General features: G+C 45.5%; 1 protein-coding gene across 1 annotated transcript in view; it reads right to left on the bottom strand.

Annotated features, from left to right (window-relative positions):
• Bm-re (major facilitator superfamily domain-containing protein 12-like) overlaps positions 1–4,927 on the bottom strand; it is a 67,142-nt gene extending 62,215 nt beyond the window's left edge. Inside the window, exon 1 of the mRNA XM_028173851.2 lies at positions 4,884–4,927. Within this exon, the coding sequence (XP_028029652.2) occupies positions 4,884–4,912 (29 nt within the window). The 5' untranslated portion in view covers positions 4,913–4,927. The remainder of the gene's footprint in view (positions 1–4,883) is intronic.
• Between the last annotated feature and the right edge of the window lie 11,014 nt (positions 4,928–15,941).

Below are 15,941 nucleotides of genomic sequence, written 5' to 3'. Positions count from 1 at the left end.
TATTCAATTTCCCTGTCATAGATTTCCAAATTCATATTTAATGTCGTTTGACCTAAGCTGTAACTGGTGTACAGTAAAGGTTAAGTATAAGCTAGATGGATAAACGAGCTTACAATGCACTTGATGTTAAGCGATCACGGAAGTTCAACAACAGAGGAGCGTGTATTTCGTCATCAACCTTTAAACACCTGGTCGATGTCTCAATCGTATACCATAGTATAACGGCTATCTCGCTCGTCAAACCGGAACCTATGACTGCTTCACGGCTGAAAATAGACAGGAAAGTCGTACCAAACTGCGCGCGCTCACAATAAGCAAATTTAAAAACAGTGCAAGCTCATTTAACTTTCAGTCAAGAGCTCAAAATGTGGATGTAATCATAGTCGGGGGCGAAAATGAAAATAGAATAGACAGACGTGTACTACATATCACTTACATTGTGATTTCAAAATTATGAATCAGTATTCATCGAAATCAATTAAAATCAAAATATAATATTAAATAAGTAAAAAGAGTTTTAATGAAGATTTTTTAACAGGAATAATTCATAAGGTATTTGAGAATAAAAGATGGTGCTCTATAAAACGGCTGTCTACAAACTTTGTGTAATTTATTAGTTCATTGAGAGACTCTCAGAAGTCATTGTATTCGAGGAAATGCAAAACGTAATGCGAGTCGTTTATTAGTGGTCGCTTGTTTTCCCATTTCTTCCGTATAATGCGATGTCTATCAAGGGATTAGGAGGATTTATGTATGCCATTCTTGCCTAAGGATATTCACTGAAATGGAATATGAAAGAAAAAAATACAAAAAAAACACTGAAGTAGGTTTTTTTGTGTCCAAAGTTTATAGGCGATGTTCCTTGAAACATAATCGCCTCAAAAGCTAAGTTATGCATTTAATAGTCTCTCAATCATATCTATAAACAGTTAATATAGTTTTACTTATATGTATAATCGTAGTTATATCTTATTAGCTATTTTTACTTAACTCATATAAAATCGACAAACAATCTTGTACACCCGAGGTATTCTAAGTGATTGCTATTTTAAAAAACGAGTTAAATAATATTCCGTTATTATTAGATTCGTGTAGAATGGCATTACATGTAGAGTGTTCGTTTTGCGAGTCGTGTGAGTTGTACATTAATGTGGGCGTAAAGTATGAATTATGGAGTAATGCTGCTCAACGTTTTCCGGTCGCACTATGTTCCCGCATAACATGAGGTACGTAGCTTTTCATGTTGTTAAGATTGTCGGTTAATAGGATGAGAAAGAATCATTAAATTGAAACATTTTTTACGAGTTCACACAAGAATTACCATTACCTATTTCGATAAGATTAACAAGGTTGAGTTTTCTAAAAAAAATTTAAACACAGTAATTGTAACATGTCATTTTTTGGAGTTGCATTTGATTTTTTTGTTTATCGAATAGAATTATTGCTATGCAATAATATAAGTGGAAGCCGTAGTTCAATAACTAAGTCGCAATACGACTAAGTAAGTCACTGTTCAAAAATCGAAGGTATACATTTTTTCAAGGTACTTAAAACTAAGTTTTCGGGATGACTTCTATTATGAAGAAATAAAATTATTATCGTGGAATAAAAATCAAGCCCGCACAAAATTGTGAATGTGGTGGTGGGACGTCTTGATAGCTCGTGCGATTAGGTGTCACTCCACTACCCTGTGTTTTTCTGTCGCAATGCGCTCCGATTTGAAGGGTAGGATATCCAAAGAAACTTGTCGAAAGATTTATGCGGCTGCAGGATCCTTAAGACGTCTGCGAAATTTTCTCCCTACTGCCACCAAGACTGCGCTTGCACAATCTCTTCTTCTCCCCATCCTTGATTATGCTGATGTTAGCTATCTCGATCTCACTGAAGCACAATTAAATAAACTAGAGCGTCTTCAAAATTTCTGTTTAAGATTTATATTTGGCTTACGAAAATATGATCACGTCTCAGAATTTCGCGCTAAGCTCAAGTGGCTGCCAATTCGCCTTCGTCGGAATGCTCATATTCTTTCTTTGCTCTATACTGTTCTTTTTAATCCTTCTTCTCCTTCTTATCTCAAAAGACGCTTTGAATTTATCCGTGATACACATACCATATCCCTGAGATCAACGGACAACATGCAATTAATGATGCCAGTGCATTCGACAAGGTTCTACGATCATTCCTTTACTGTTCAAGCTATTCGTTTGTGGAATGCTCTCCCGGTACGTATACGACATGCTGAAACATTAAATTCATTCAAACGCCTCATTAAGGAACATTTTTTAAATACTAGTCAACCGATTTAATATGTGATAAGGTAGATTTCTGAAATTGGTATCTACTTAAATTGTATATGTTTCAAAGGTATTTTAAGTATCTTTTATATGTAAATTGCTTATTCTTATTTATGTGTAAAGAAGCAAAATTTAAACTTAATTTACTTATTTTTTATTTCTAATAATTATTATTATATTATAATACTTTGTATTAATTTTATGTTTATTTGCAGAGATATGTATGTGTATATGTATGTGTACATATATGTATATGTATTTCACTGGAATGGTACACCGCGCGTAGTTCGTTTCCAAATGATTCTTGTCCACCTGATGGTTGTCTGGAAGAGATCGCTTTTAGCGATAAGACCGCCAATTGTACTTTTTGTTTTTAATGTATCGCACTTGTATTATTTGTTTTTTTGGTGTACAATAAAGAATACTCTCTCTCTCTCTCTCTCTCTCTCTATACTGTATGACGTATGGAATGGTGCTTTTACAAATGGTAACGTCGCGACGCTGACGCTGACGTCATCATCATCATCATTATCATTGCCTTATATAGTAACAGTAATTAAAACTTACTTTTTCAAACAATAAATTTTATTCAAATTAAAGTGTATAACGATAACCACAGACAACTCCATGCCATTTGGCTGCTCGAGTCGGAATGTATTGAGCGACAATAGTCACTCGAATTTATAGTATGTAGAACAGTGGGAATAGTTTATTCATAATTTTTTCTTCTTCATAATTGTTAACATGCGTTACACTTATAACAATTAACCAAGAATTTTAATATTGAGGGAACAGTTAATTCTAACCAATCTTAGTTAACTAAATAGCTGCGTTGCGGTGCTTTAAAATTGAGACTTTCCATGCCAGTCATGTCTCAAGGTGGATGGTGGGATACTCGCAGTGATGTCTATAGGCTTCGCTAATCACTTAAAACTAGGTAGCTGGATCGTAAACTAATAAAACCGTCTACGATAACATGATATTTATTGTTAAATATATTTAGCGCGAAGATGTATCACAATAAACAACAGGATAAGAGATAAGCTAACATTTGTCAAGTGCGATCATAATGATAGAAGAATAAAAACAAGGACAATGACAGAACGAGTGTGGGTTCAAGCGTGGGCAATGCGGAGGCGTTGTACTACTTATACTATATTCACACGCGCCACTCAACTAAAATAAGGGCACACATCCTCACCTGAGAACTGATCAAGTTCGAAGCCTTTCAATAAATCTACTACAACTTTTCAATGTTTTATTACTACTGGGTAACGGATAATATTGAACAAGGCACAAATATTGTATTTCAGGAATAGATATTACCAATGAAGTTACAACGAGACTGGCTACAAAGAGGGTGTTCATTAATGCAGCCATTGGAAGAACAGACTCTGCCACGCTCATCCCCGAGGAACATATTAAGAAGTGGTTACTGTAGCCCATATACATCTACAACGTAAATGCGCCACCCACCTTGAGATATAAGATTTTAAGGCCTCAGTATAGTTACAACAGCTCCCCACCCTTCAAGCCGAAACGCATTACTGCTTCACGGCAGAAATGGGCAGGGCGATGGTACCTACCCGTACGGAGCCACAAGACGTCCTACCACTAGTAATTACGCAAATTATAATTTTGCGGATTTGATTTTTACTACACGATGTTATTCCCTCACCGTGGAAGTCAATCGTGAACATTTGTTAAGAACGTATTTCATTACTAAAGTCGGTACCCGCCTGCCAGATTCCAACACCGTTGCATCGCTAGATACGAATGCACCGGACGTCTTTTAGTCCACGACGACAGGTCCCTTTAAGGTGGTGATACTTAGACTTTTTTAAATGATAACTGTATTAATCAAAAAAGGGAAGAGCTCACATAACGCTTGTTAGATTTAGGCCTGAGAATAGAATTGGCAGCGGCAGGCTACTGGTTAAGAGCCGTATTGTTTGCCCACACCAACAAACACAACCATCCTGTTTATTTCTGCCGCGAAGTAATTATGCGCTCCAGTTCGAAATCGAAAAGCCTTGATTTGCTAAAATTAAGACTTCTATCTCATGTTTCAAAGTAGATGGTGGTGTTCACATTGTGATGTCAATGCGCTTCAATAACTCGGCATCAGGTGGGTTAAGCTCATCCTTTATAATCCAATAAAATAAAGAAGAGGATCGTTCGGAATGTCGATAATCCGTGTCTGTCGAACCATTTGGACTTCCGGGTTCGTTTATTTTTCACAGTGAGATCTCCGAGGAATTGTTGAGATCCTCTACGAACCATACCACCTGTCATCGAAGTACAATCAGTTTGAAATTTACTGTTTTATATTTTTAAAAGAAGAAGAAACGACAAAACAATAACATCAGAAAACACAATCAGACATAAAGTCGTTAATACAACGCGAGTATAAAGGTTGAATAGTCCCGTTTCATTATTATAACCTACACAAAATTCAATACCAATGTTACATTGAACGTAAAACTTTCACTTACAAGCGTAACCGATTCATGACATACGAACGCGTTACTTTCTACGTATTCCCGGGCCACTCAGATTTTAGGTGCAGTAAAACAAATATTTACTCACCATTTCTTCAATATCCTCAGCAGCTGCATGTCATATTTCGTCAGTTATAATTGACTATCTGAAAGAAATATTTCATTAGTTGTTGACCGATAAATTAGTATATTTCTGACTCTTTTCACATACCTACAATGCAACATAACGATTTGTTTAGACAATTCAGTGAAATATATCTATTTACATAATGTAAAATACGAATGAAATATGTCTACCTGAATACGCTTCAAGTTACTTGTAAAGTGAATGAATCACGCTTGTTACGGCGTTTAGGTTAATTTTGGTTCAGACTCGATAGAGCCAGTTTCCCAGAACGTGGCGACACGAACGGAAGTTAGTCCACTGACTCACTCTGCCTTCGTTACAGCAGTTTTATTGTTTTAAAAGTGACGACGAGAAATTTCTACTTTTTTTTTGCACAAAAACAACAGAATATTATGCCGGGGCGCTATCTACAAGAATTTCAAACAACTTAACGTGTAAACCGTAAAGCGATAACGTAACTTTCGTATCGACGTTTCTAGATTAATATTGTTTCAAATTATCACGAATTGCATATTATTTTCTTTAATAAATTGTCATTTGAAATAATAATAATAATATATAATAATAATATAATAAATAAATATTTAATAACAATCACGCCACGTTAACTGGTCCCGTGCTAAGTTCGTAAAGAACTTGTGTTACAGGTACCAGATAACGGAAATAAATGTAAGATTTTTATTATACACGTACATATATTTAATATACATCCATAACCCTGGAAAAGACATTTATATTTATCATACAAATATCTTCCCTTGGCGGGATTCGAACCTTTTTTTTTTTTTTTTTTTAACGCTGGGGAATCCATTTACGGATACCCGGTCGAGAGGGGTAATAGACCGGGTTATGTCGGACTCCGGCGCCTCCAGAGAAGAAGAGGGAGAAGAGGAAGACCAAAGTCCTCCTCTTCTTCCAATTCCTACCTGGAGACTACGCCTTGAGAAAGGCGCGCGAGGCGCTGCGCGGCGTCTACCACGCAGGACCCGCCCCGCAAAACCGACTACCGACTAAACCCCATCGAGCTCCACCACTCCGACTCCACGAAACCTACGGTACCGCACAATGCGCGCCGCAGGCTCGCCGTCGCCGGTACCCATCCTGACAATAGGACGGGATCCAATCCCCGGGAAGATCCCGCAGGACGTCGTCTCAGGAGACACCGTGAGTGGCGCATAGGAGCCACCTTGCGCCGCCTCACCACGGAACCGACAGCAGAGCACCGGGCGCCCCCGCACCCAGTACCCAACAGTCCCTACGGGAGATTAACGGGAGCATCGTGCCCGCGTCGCCCACCCCGCCTTCTTCGCTGAGGAGCCGAAGAGGGATTCCACTCCCTTTCGCGCTCCTCAGCCTCGCGGAAGGCCATGACCAGGTCGCAAAATCTGGCCATGGCCTCCCACGAACTCTCGTCCTCTAGCATGCGGGCAATGACAGCCCGCAAGGAGAGGTCCCTCCCCAGCACCGCGATGAGATCTCGCCGCGGGTGCTCCCAACGCGGGCACGCTTCGAGTGCGTGCTGAGCGTCATCATCCGGATGCCCGCACTGGTGACAACCCGGATGTGGCTCTCTCCTGCAAACCCTCCACAGGTACCTCCCGAAGCAGCCATGCCCCGAGAGGACCTGCGTAAGGCGGAAGGAGAGCACGCCGTGTCGCCGATCTGACCATGTCTCCAGCACGGGCACCAGGGCCTCGAGAGTGCGCCGGCGGGTGGCTGAGGTTTGATGAAGTTCCTCCAGCAACCGCTCCCTCCATTTAGCGTACGCCAGATGACGCGCAGCACGCCTCCACCGACTGACAGCCGACAGGCCGGGTATCCGTCCCCGACCCAGGGACTGTGTCCTGCGCCGGTATACCGTAGCCAATACCTCGGCCTCGAGATCCCAAGGAAGGGAACCAGCGAGGGCGCAGGCGACCTCTCGGGAGATCGTACGGTACCCCCTGATGACCCTCACCGCGAGCGCCCGCTGAGCTCGGAGCAGCAGCGCCGCATTGCGTGTGGAGAGTGTGGGCGACCACACGGGAGCGCCATACAAGGCCATACTGCGCACGACCCCCAGGTACAGGCGTCGGACACCGACGCTGCAACCACCAACGTTGGGCAGAAGACGGACTAACGCACCTGCCATGCCCAGTAGCCTCGGAATCAACTCACCAAAATGGTGGTCGAAGCGCCATCGACTGTCCAGCACGATGCCCAAATATTTGAGCTTCGGCTGGACAGCGATCGATACTCCACCGACTATGAGCGTCGCGCCCGGAGGGGGTCCTCTCCGAACCGGGTGAAAGCATACGGCCTCAGACTTGTGGAGGGCCACCTCAAGGCCTAGTCTCCGAATGCGGCTAACGACGGTGGAGACCGCCGCCGTTGCAAGGATCGCTGCGGTCCTGTAGTCAGCTCCGCGAGCCGTCACCAACGTGTCGTCGGCATAGCACACCACGTCGACGCCACGCAGGCCAGCACCGCGGAGGACCCAGTCGAAACCGATGTCCCACAGGAGTGGTCCCAATACCGACCCCTGTGGGACCCCGCACGACACCGTTTTTCGTCCCCATCCTCTTCTCTCGGGGAAAATCACGCTCCGCCCTGAGAGGTAGTCCTCTATCAGGGTGCGGAGACTATTGGGGATGCGGTGAAACCGAAGTGATTCCACGATCGTGCTCCAGGGGATCGTGTTGAAGGCGTTGGCGATGTCAATCGACACAGCCAACAACACGCCCCCCTCGGAGCACGCACAATCGGAGAGATGGCGGACACGCAAGACCGCGTCCACGGTCGAGCGACCCCTCCGGAAACCGTATTGGTTAGGAGCCAAATCAGGCCCAACGTTTTCCAGGTGCTGGACAAGGCGATTAGCGATGACGCGCTCGAAGAGCTTACCGGCCTCGTCCAGCACGACGATTGGGCGGTACCCGTTCGGTTCGTCACGTGGCCGACCCTCCTTAGGAATAAGGACGAGCCGACCAGTCCTCCATGGCTCTGGGAACCTGCCCTCACGGAGGCACCGGCTGAACAGCCTTCGGAGAGCAGGCCCCAAACCATCGCCCGTCAAGGCGAGCGCCCACGCTCGGGACGAGATCCCATCGGGACCGGGAGCCGTGCGCTTCGCCCGCATCCTCTGCACAGCCGATTCAAACTCCGCCTGCGAAACGTCCGCAGGCTCCCCGCCATCAGCAACCCGCATCGTCGTCATCACAGGGGGGACGAAGGCCGTCCCGGTAAAATCCGGAAACAGACCCCCGACTACCCGCTGCAATGTCTCCGGCGGCAGGGTGCTGGTTGCGGGGGGGCCCAAGGGCGGAGCACATTGCGCGCCAGCCTGTAGGGCCGCCCCCACGGATCACAGTCGAGCGAAGTTAGTAGGTCGTTCCAAGCAGCCTCCTTCGCCTCCCCGATAGCCACGCGCAGGGCCCTTATGGCCATCCTGTACACCTCGTACAGTCGGTCCTCCTCATCGGGGTCCCGGTGCGTTCTTCGACGTCGATACCGTTGGTATGCGCGACGACTGACGTCGCACAACCGGCGCTGGCTAGCGATCTCCTCAGTCCACCAGTGGACTCTGCGTTTAGGAGCGAGAGCTCTAATGCGAGGCATAGCGGCGTCGCACACCCGCGACATCGCCTCGCGCAGATGCTCCACCCCCTCGCACACGTCCGCTGGCTCACCAAGCGAGTCAAGACGCCATGCCTGGACTACAGCCGCCTCACACAACCTCTCGACGTTGAGGCGCTTCTGGGCCCAACGAGGACCCCCCGCGCCGCCACCGCCGAGCAAGGAAGAGCCCTGGATAGACTCCGCCGGAGGCACTGCGACACCGAAACGAATGTAGCGGTGGTCGGAGAGCGTCTCCTCGCCGACCATCACGGCCCAACCGCGTACGCGATTCGCCACGTCAGGCGTGGCAAATGTAACGTCAACCACGGACCCGCCCAAACGTCGCACGCACGTGAGTTCTGCGCCACGATTGACGACGAGAAGACCGCTTCCGACCAGCCACTCCTCCACCGCCCTACCTCTGGGGCACGTCCTCGAGGATCCCCAAGCCAATGACTTGGCGTTAAGGTCCCCGAGAACGAGTATCCGTTGGGAGTGCGACCTCCCAACGACGCGGCTGAGCTCGCTGAGAAAAACCTCAAACTCGGCGAGCGTCCTGTTTGGGGAGAAGTACACTCCCAATATGAATACCTCGGCCCAGAGGACAGCAACAAAGCCGCAACCTCTCTCGACAACGTCGAACCTGGGCGGAGCACCTACACAACAACGTCGGATGATAGCCACTCGGCCCTCCAAATCGGCTGCCCAATCGGGGCTCGAAGGAACCCGATACGGCTCGGCGACCACCGCAAGATGGGTCAACCCCTCTGCCATGCTCTGGAACAAAAGGTCCTGAGCTCTGGCAGAGTGATTGAGATTCCCCTGCAGGAATCGAAGGACACCTGTCATAACAGGGCGTCATTCGATGTCTCCATAGCCGTACCGGGCTGCCTCCGCGCATTCTCAAGCGCAGCGGAAGCTCCTCTTCTAGGTCTCGGTCTCGGGGACTTGGCACAAGCCTTGCTCCCGGAGACGTGATCCGCCGGTCTGCCGGCAGAGGCACATACAGCACAGTGTGGCGCCAGAGAGCAGCCGGACGCTACGTGGCCGGTCTGGCCGCACCGGTAACAATCACGGCTGCGGTCGACCGACGACGGACATCGAGCGCTCACGTGCCCTAGCTCATGGCATCGGAAGCACTGTAGCTTCTTAGCCTCTAGTAGATGAGCGCGGAGCACGCTCCAACCGACCCTCAATTTCGGTACGGCGAGGACCTTCGTCGCGGCAGCGACGGGCAACCGAACCAACACCTGACCCATCCCACTTGGGCCAGACTTGATCTCTCCGATCTTCACCGCTTCAAGAGTGCATTCGCCAATCCGGGCGAGCTCAGCGGCTACTTCCTCCGGCGTCAAGGAGTCATCCAGCCCGCTGATGCGGATGGCTGCAGTCGTCACTGGCCGGGTCACGATGACCCCCTCCGCGGACAGAACCTCACGAAGCTTTTGGGCCAGGAGATCAGCCTTGGCGCTCTGATCAGCACCTTCCACTACCAACACCTTGGCCCCAGTCACTGCAGACCGGATGCGCTGGATGGGGATTCCGAGTGCCCCGGGGTCCACCTTGGCTCTCGCTTCGGCGAGTACGCTGCGGTATGTGAGTCCTCTTTCTACAGCCTCCGGCTGCAGCTTGAGCACAACAGCTTGAGAGCGCGGAGGACGCAGCTTTTTCTCTTTCCTCTTTGCAGAGGACGGGTTTTTCTTTCCCGCTTCAGCGGGTGCTACCACTGGAACCGTCCTCACTGCTCCCTCCCTCGGCCGAGTGCCCCTACGGGTGACCGTTGACCAGCTCTCGATCAAGGAAGCTGGAGCCGGGAGGAGGGTGGGCGTTCCAGGTGGAGCCACTTGCGCAGTGGCTTTTCTTCTGGGGCCTCGTATCCTCTTTTTCGCCGATGTTGTAGGTGGCACTGGTTTCAATAATGGTGCCGAATTCAGTGTAGCGTCTACGACCATAGGAGGGTCCGGTGATTTTTCGCGGCTCTTCCGCCTGTCCGCCGCTAGCGATGGTCGCATTCGCGGCTCCGGTAGAAGCCGTCCCTCCAGCCCCGCAAAGCGAGCGTCGAGCATCGTGCCGACAGCTCGCATAATGCGCTGGAGGCGCAACTCCTCCTCTTCTTCTTCGGTGTTTGGGGCCGGGGCTGCGGCTGGTGCATTTCCTAGCACCTGCGAGACCGTAGCCAGCTCCCTCCTAATTTCATCAAGCTCCTTGCGAAGCTGTAGGATCTCCTGCTCCTGCTTGGCGTTGATCGCACGCAGTCTTTCAGCCTCTTCAGTTGCGGTGCGGCCCACAAGGTCCTCCGTGGCCTCCTTGACGGTGGCCGCCAACTCCTTCAATGCACGCACATACGTGCCCTTCGGGCTACTAGATTTGGCGGCCACCGTCAGAGCCACCTCAGCACTCTGATGGAGCCTACGCTCGGCATCAGGCTTAGGGACAGATCCCTCAGCCGCTCTCTTCTTCTGGCGCGTGGTGCGCGCGCTCTCTGTGAACTCCCTCTCCTCTCTATGGGCCCTAAGGCACGCCTTCCTGGCAGCAGCCATGCTAACGCACTGCCTCGTGGTCGGAGGGCGTCCCCTTCCACGCTTTGATGGCGTCACGGCTCTGGGCTTCGCAACTGACGGGCCCTGAGCCTCCGAACCGGAGCTGCTGCTCAACCCGTCTGAGCTTATATTAAGGACCCTTTTCCGCTGTCGTCGTGTCGGCGACGAGCGGGTCGACGATTGGGCCGAACCGACTGTGGCCATGTCATCGTCTGACACGACATTGGCTCTTAAGGAGCTTACTTCAAGGTCCTTCTCGGACATCTTCCTCTGAACTCCGTCCTTCCCGGACCTGACGTCTAGGCAGTTTTTGCCCCCCCAGAGTACGTGGGGCAGCGTGCGTCCGACGAGTCGGCCGCACGGAGGGATTCTCCCCCGCGGAGCGGGAGGTACCCTCCTGGGGTAGTATCTTTTTAAAACTAGCCATTACATTTATATCTTTTTTATATATTTTTTAACCCAGGGTTCGGTTCCCTGGGACACCCTAGCGACTGGTCGCCCACCAGCCATTCATTCTCTCGCCGGGTGTCAGAGCTTAGAATTGGGTATAAAAGGAAAGAAGATAAAAATAAAACCAAATAAAATCAAAATAAAACCACAGGAGAAGAAGAATAGAAAATCGTGTAAAATAAAACAATGAACGGAAACAAAAGAAGAGAAAGAGACAGATTGAAACTTAAATTAAATTAATAAATAAATAAAAATAACCAAAGGACAGTGTGAACAAAACAATAAAACAACAAGGAAAAGAGGGAAAAAGTGGAGGCCCTCGCATCTCCAGGAGAACCACCCTTCAGCAAGTGAAGGGGGAGGAGAGCGTGTAACCCCCGATGCTGGTTTTGGTCCGCGTCGCTCAATCTCTCCCGCCGTAACACAACGAGAGAGAAGGAGCGATGCCCCTGTGACTATTGCCCAGAGGCCCGTGATCCGCCACCTACGGACGCGCCCGGTCGAAGTCCAGCAACTCCCCCGCAGACGAGACCCACAGCACGCAGAGTGCGCGCTGCAAGCTCGTCCACGACCGGGGCGGGATTCGAACCTGCGACCACCTTGTGTAGTGACCATGTCACTTACCACTACACCAGACGGCCGTTGCCGAAATATGTAACTAATGAACAAAAGACGTACAGTGTATGTTTTAAGAAGGCTAGACTTGTAGTATTTTTGAAGCACTAAAATTTATAAATTATTCTACAGTCTTCTTCTTCTGAGTCGGTCTGTTCCATGCTGAATTCGTGTCGGGTTTAAAATGTTGACCACTTGACACGCTATGCCTCCCCACGTCTTCCTGTCCTCGGCAGTCTTTATAACCTCAGTAATTGGCAGGCCGGTGAACGTCTTTACTAGATCAGACCAGCGGGTAGGTGAGCGTCCGCGTGATCTTCTCCCGTCAGCCTGACCGACTACTATCAATTTCTCTAAATTATCGAGGTCTCTACGAGCGATGTGACCGAAGTACGTGATTCTAAAATAACAGTATTTACTACGGAGAAAAACATCAACTACTTTAATTTTCTCATAACTATTGTTTTAACGATGTACCGAACTGAAGCGTTTCTAATTCGATGAAATTCTAATTTATTTGTATAGGTTTGACAAAGGACAGATCCCTCAACCGTACTAATTGCAGTACAACCCAAAACCAAGTGAAGCAGAACGTTTCTCATAGGCGCTCCACGAGACTGGTCACACAGCAAAAACTTATCAAGAAAATACACTTTAGTTTAAATAAATATATATTTTTTTAAATATTGAATATTTACTGGTGGCCCGGAGGCTTTTCCAGTTTCACCAGGGTGAGCAAAGCCTCAGCCTAAGATAAATCATTTTTCGAATAATATTCATATTTTTACTTACATATTTACTGTTTATATGGTAAGTGCTCTTTGCAAGCCCACTCGAATCGGGATCACTATTCTGCCTATTTCGGCAACGATATAGTCGCTATTCTTCGATGGGTAGAATAATCGGGATTTTTTTTATTGCTTATTTGGGTGGAAGAGCTCACAGCCCACCTGATGTTAAGTGGTTACTGGAGCCCATAGACGTCTACGACGTAAATGCGCCACCCACCTTGAGATATAAGTTCTAAGGTCTCAAGTATAGTTACAACGGCTGCCCCGCCCTTCAAACCGAAACGCATTACTGCTTCACGGCAGAAATAGGCAGGGTGGTGGTACCTACCCGCGCGGACTCACAAGAGGTTCTATCACCAGTAGAATGGATATACCAGTTTAATGTACCACCTACCACCAGTTTAATGTAATGGATACAAGTCGAATTTCAATCATTGATCACACTATAGTATTATGAATTCTTCAATCTAATCAATTATTCTTTTAGCCGTCATCTTCTGTAATGTGAGAACATTTACAGTGAAAAACTTTGTAATAAACAATATAAATTCAACGAAACTATTTATTTTGTTTTATAACGTGTTTAAATATTCATAAGATCGTAAGAATGTTTGAGCACAGTATTACTGAATTTTTGACCTTAGTAAGGGCAAGCGCGGCAGGTGTGCCCACTGACGTAAAACTACGGTTGCGCAGGTGAGAAGTTATGTAATACATAAAAAGAACCATTCCGAATAAGAAAGGATTGATTTCAGGCTTTTATATCAAACTAAGGTGAACTCGCGATTTCAATGAAACGAATTGAAACAATTTCAGTTAGTAATAGAGTATGTGTGCTTAAATCTTAAATCTAAAGATTTTGTGACCACCGAAAAAATAGGCCAGATCTTATGATAAACATTCATACAAAAAATTTAGAGTACAGACACACTTTTGCAAATGATCAATTCCCCATACTATACAACGTCTTAATGTCTTGATCAATTTTAATATAGACATTCTTAAAAAAAAAAAAAAAATATTAAAGTTGAAATATTAAAATTGACATACCAGATATCCCTTAAGTAAGTTAACTTAAACGTTACAACGTTATTTTTAATATTATATTCGTGATGTAAGGTAATGCTTCCGAAGCTAAAAAGGGAATAATAATTTCACATAGGAATAATATTAATTTGCTAAATTCAGCATAAATATTATATATTTCGTTTCACTATATTTATCTTTCGTGAGTCCGTAACATAAAATGAAGGAGGTGGAGGACCCCCGCGTAGCACGGGATCAATGACCCCGCGTGTCAGCTGGTTTTAGAGTCCCGTACCCAAATAGCAAAAAACAGAACCTCTATTAATTTGACACGTCACAGTCATCTTTCCGACAGGCGATGTAGCTGATATTTGGAAATGACGCTACTCGCAATGGCGTACGGGAATTACGAAACAAATTTATTAGCTGTACTTAGTAGTTCTCATATTGTCTAAAGTACTAGTCTAAAGTAACTAAAAGATTTATAGTTATATAGATTCTAATCAATGGTGTCTTATGTATTTTTATTTAAATCAATAGCTCTAGAGGTAGGTGCTTTATCGTAAAAGTATGCTGTCATTGAAAGCGACTGTGTTTTTTCGAACCAAAATTATAAGTTTATAATGGTATCTACGGTGTTTAAATAAGAAAAGACGAAATTGCGTTTCTTCTAAACAACAAGAAACAACATTTAATGCCCTTTCTTCAATAATTCTTTAACACACATTTCACAACGTCCATTAACCGAAAAATTATTTAAACAACTATCAATTGTCATATGACAGATTGACATTCAATCATTCATTACATCTCCCCCGCTGAAAAGACAATTGTAAGAGGCAGTGAATGGTTTTACAATTGTTTATCATATCAGATAGACACTGGAGACAACTTTGTTATATGGTAGAGGTTTGATTCTGCTTTTTTGTGTCCAGTGTCAACTTCATAGATCGATTCTGAAATCTTCTTTAGTATTTTGTATGGCCCTGTTCTCAATTCATCCATTTTTTTTCTGTTTAGTTTATTTCCATTCTCCACATAAACACTATCTCCTTCTTCTAATTTATACCCTTTTCTGTACTGGTCAAATATATTTTTATTATAATTGTGAGATTTTATTGTGTTTTCTAAGGCTAATTTTCGATCTCTTCTCAAATCTTCTGTTGTACAACTTGTTTTCAAATGTAGTGGTAGAATACTCACATTTTCACCCTCTAGAAGGTACCTGGGAGCAAACTTTGTAACTGTGTGTTCTGTTTCATTATATTTTTCTACGCATTCTTGTGCAATTGTTGTCCAAGATGTCTTCTTATCGCTTTCGTTTATTTTACATCTTATCTTATTTGTTAGTGTTTGATTTAATCTTTCGTTAAGCCCATTCGAAAAAGGCGCATCAACAGCTGTGAAAACTATTTTGATATTATTATTCTTTAGAAATTCTTTAAAGTCTTTTGAATTTATGCCAGGGTATTGGTCTGATAATACCATATTAACGTCATAATTTTTTGTTACCTTTTGCATTAGCTTAATGAAATCATTGGAGCCTTGAGTTTTTGATGTACAAATATAGGCATACCGTGTGAAATGATCCACTAGAAGATGCAAATACCTTTTGGTTGATCGGGATCCTCCAAAGCCCCCAATAGTATCGATGGATACAATTTCAAATGGGTGTGTGGCGGGTCCCAAATGTGACATTAAACCATATTTCGACTTCCTCCTGGACTTGTTTTTAATGCAGGTTTCACACGCATCACACATTTTATTAATGTTTGCTGTAATATTTTTGGCTGAAAAGAATGGTGTTATTTTATTTGTCATTTGGGTTCTTCCAATGTGGCAGTATGTGTCATGGACTTTTTTTATTAGAGCTTTGCTAAGTTTTTCTGACAGTATAATCTTATTTCTTCTTTTATTTTTCTTGTAATAAACTTCATTCTCTAATATGTGCTTATTCTTTTCTTTTTGTAGGTCTGGATTTGTTAGCTGGTCATTCTTTA

Source organism: Bombyx mandarina, chromosome 05 (genome assembly GCF_030267445.1).
Source record: "Bombyx mandarina strain Sakado chromosome 05, ASM3026744v2".
Lineage (NCBI taxonomy): Eukaryota > Metazoa > Arthropoda > Insecta > Lepidoptera > Bombycidae > Bombyx > Bombyx mandarina.
The sequence above is the reverse complement of the archived record's forward strand: the minus strand, read 5'-3'. Positions and strand labels throughout refer to the sequence as shown.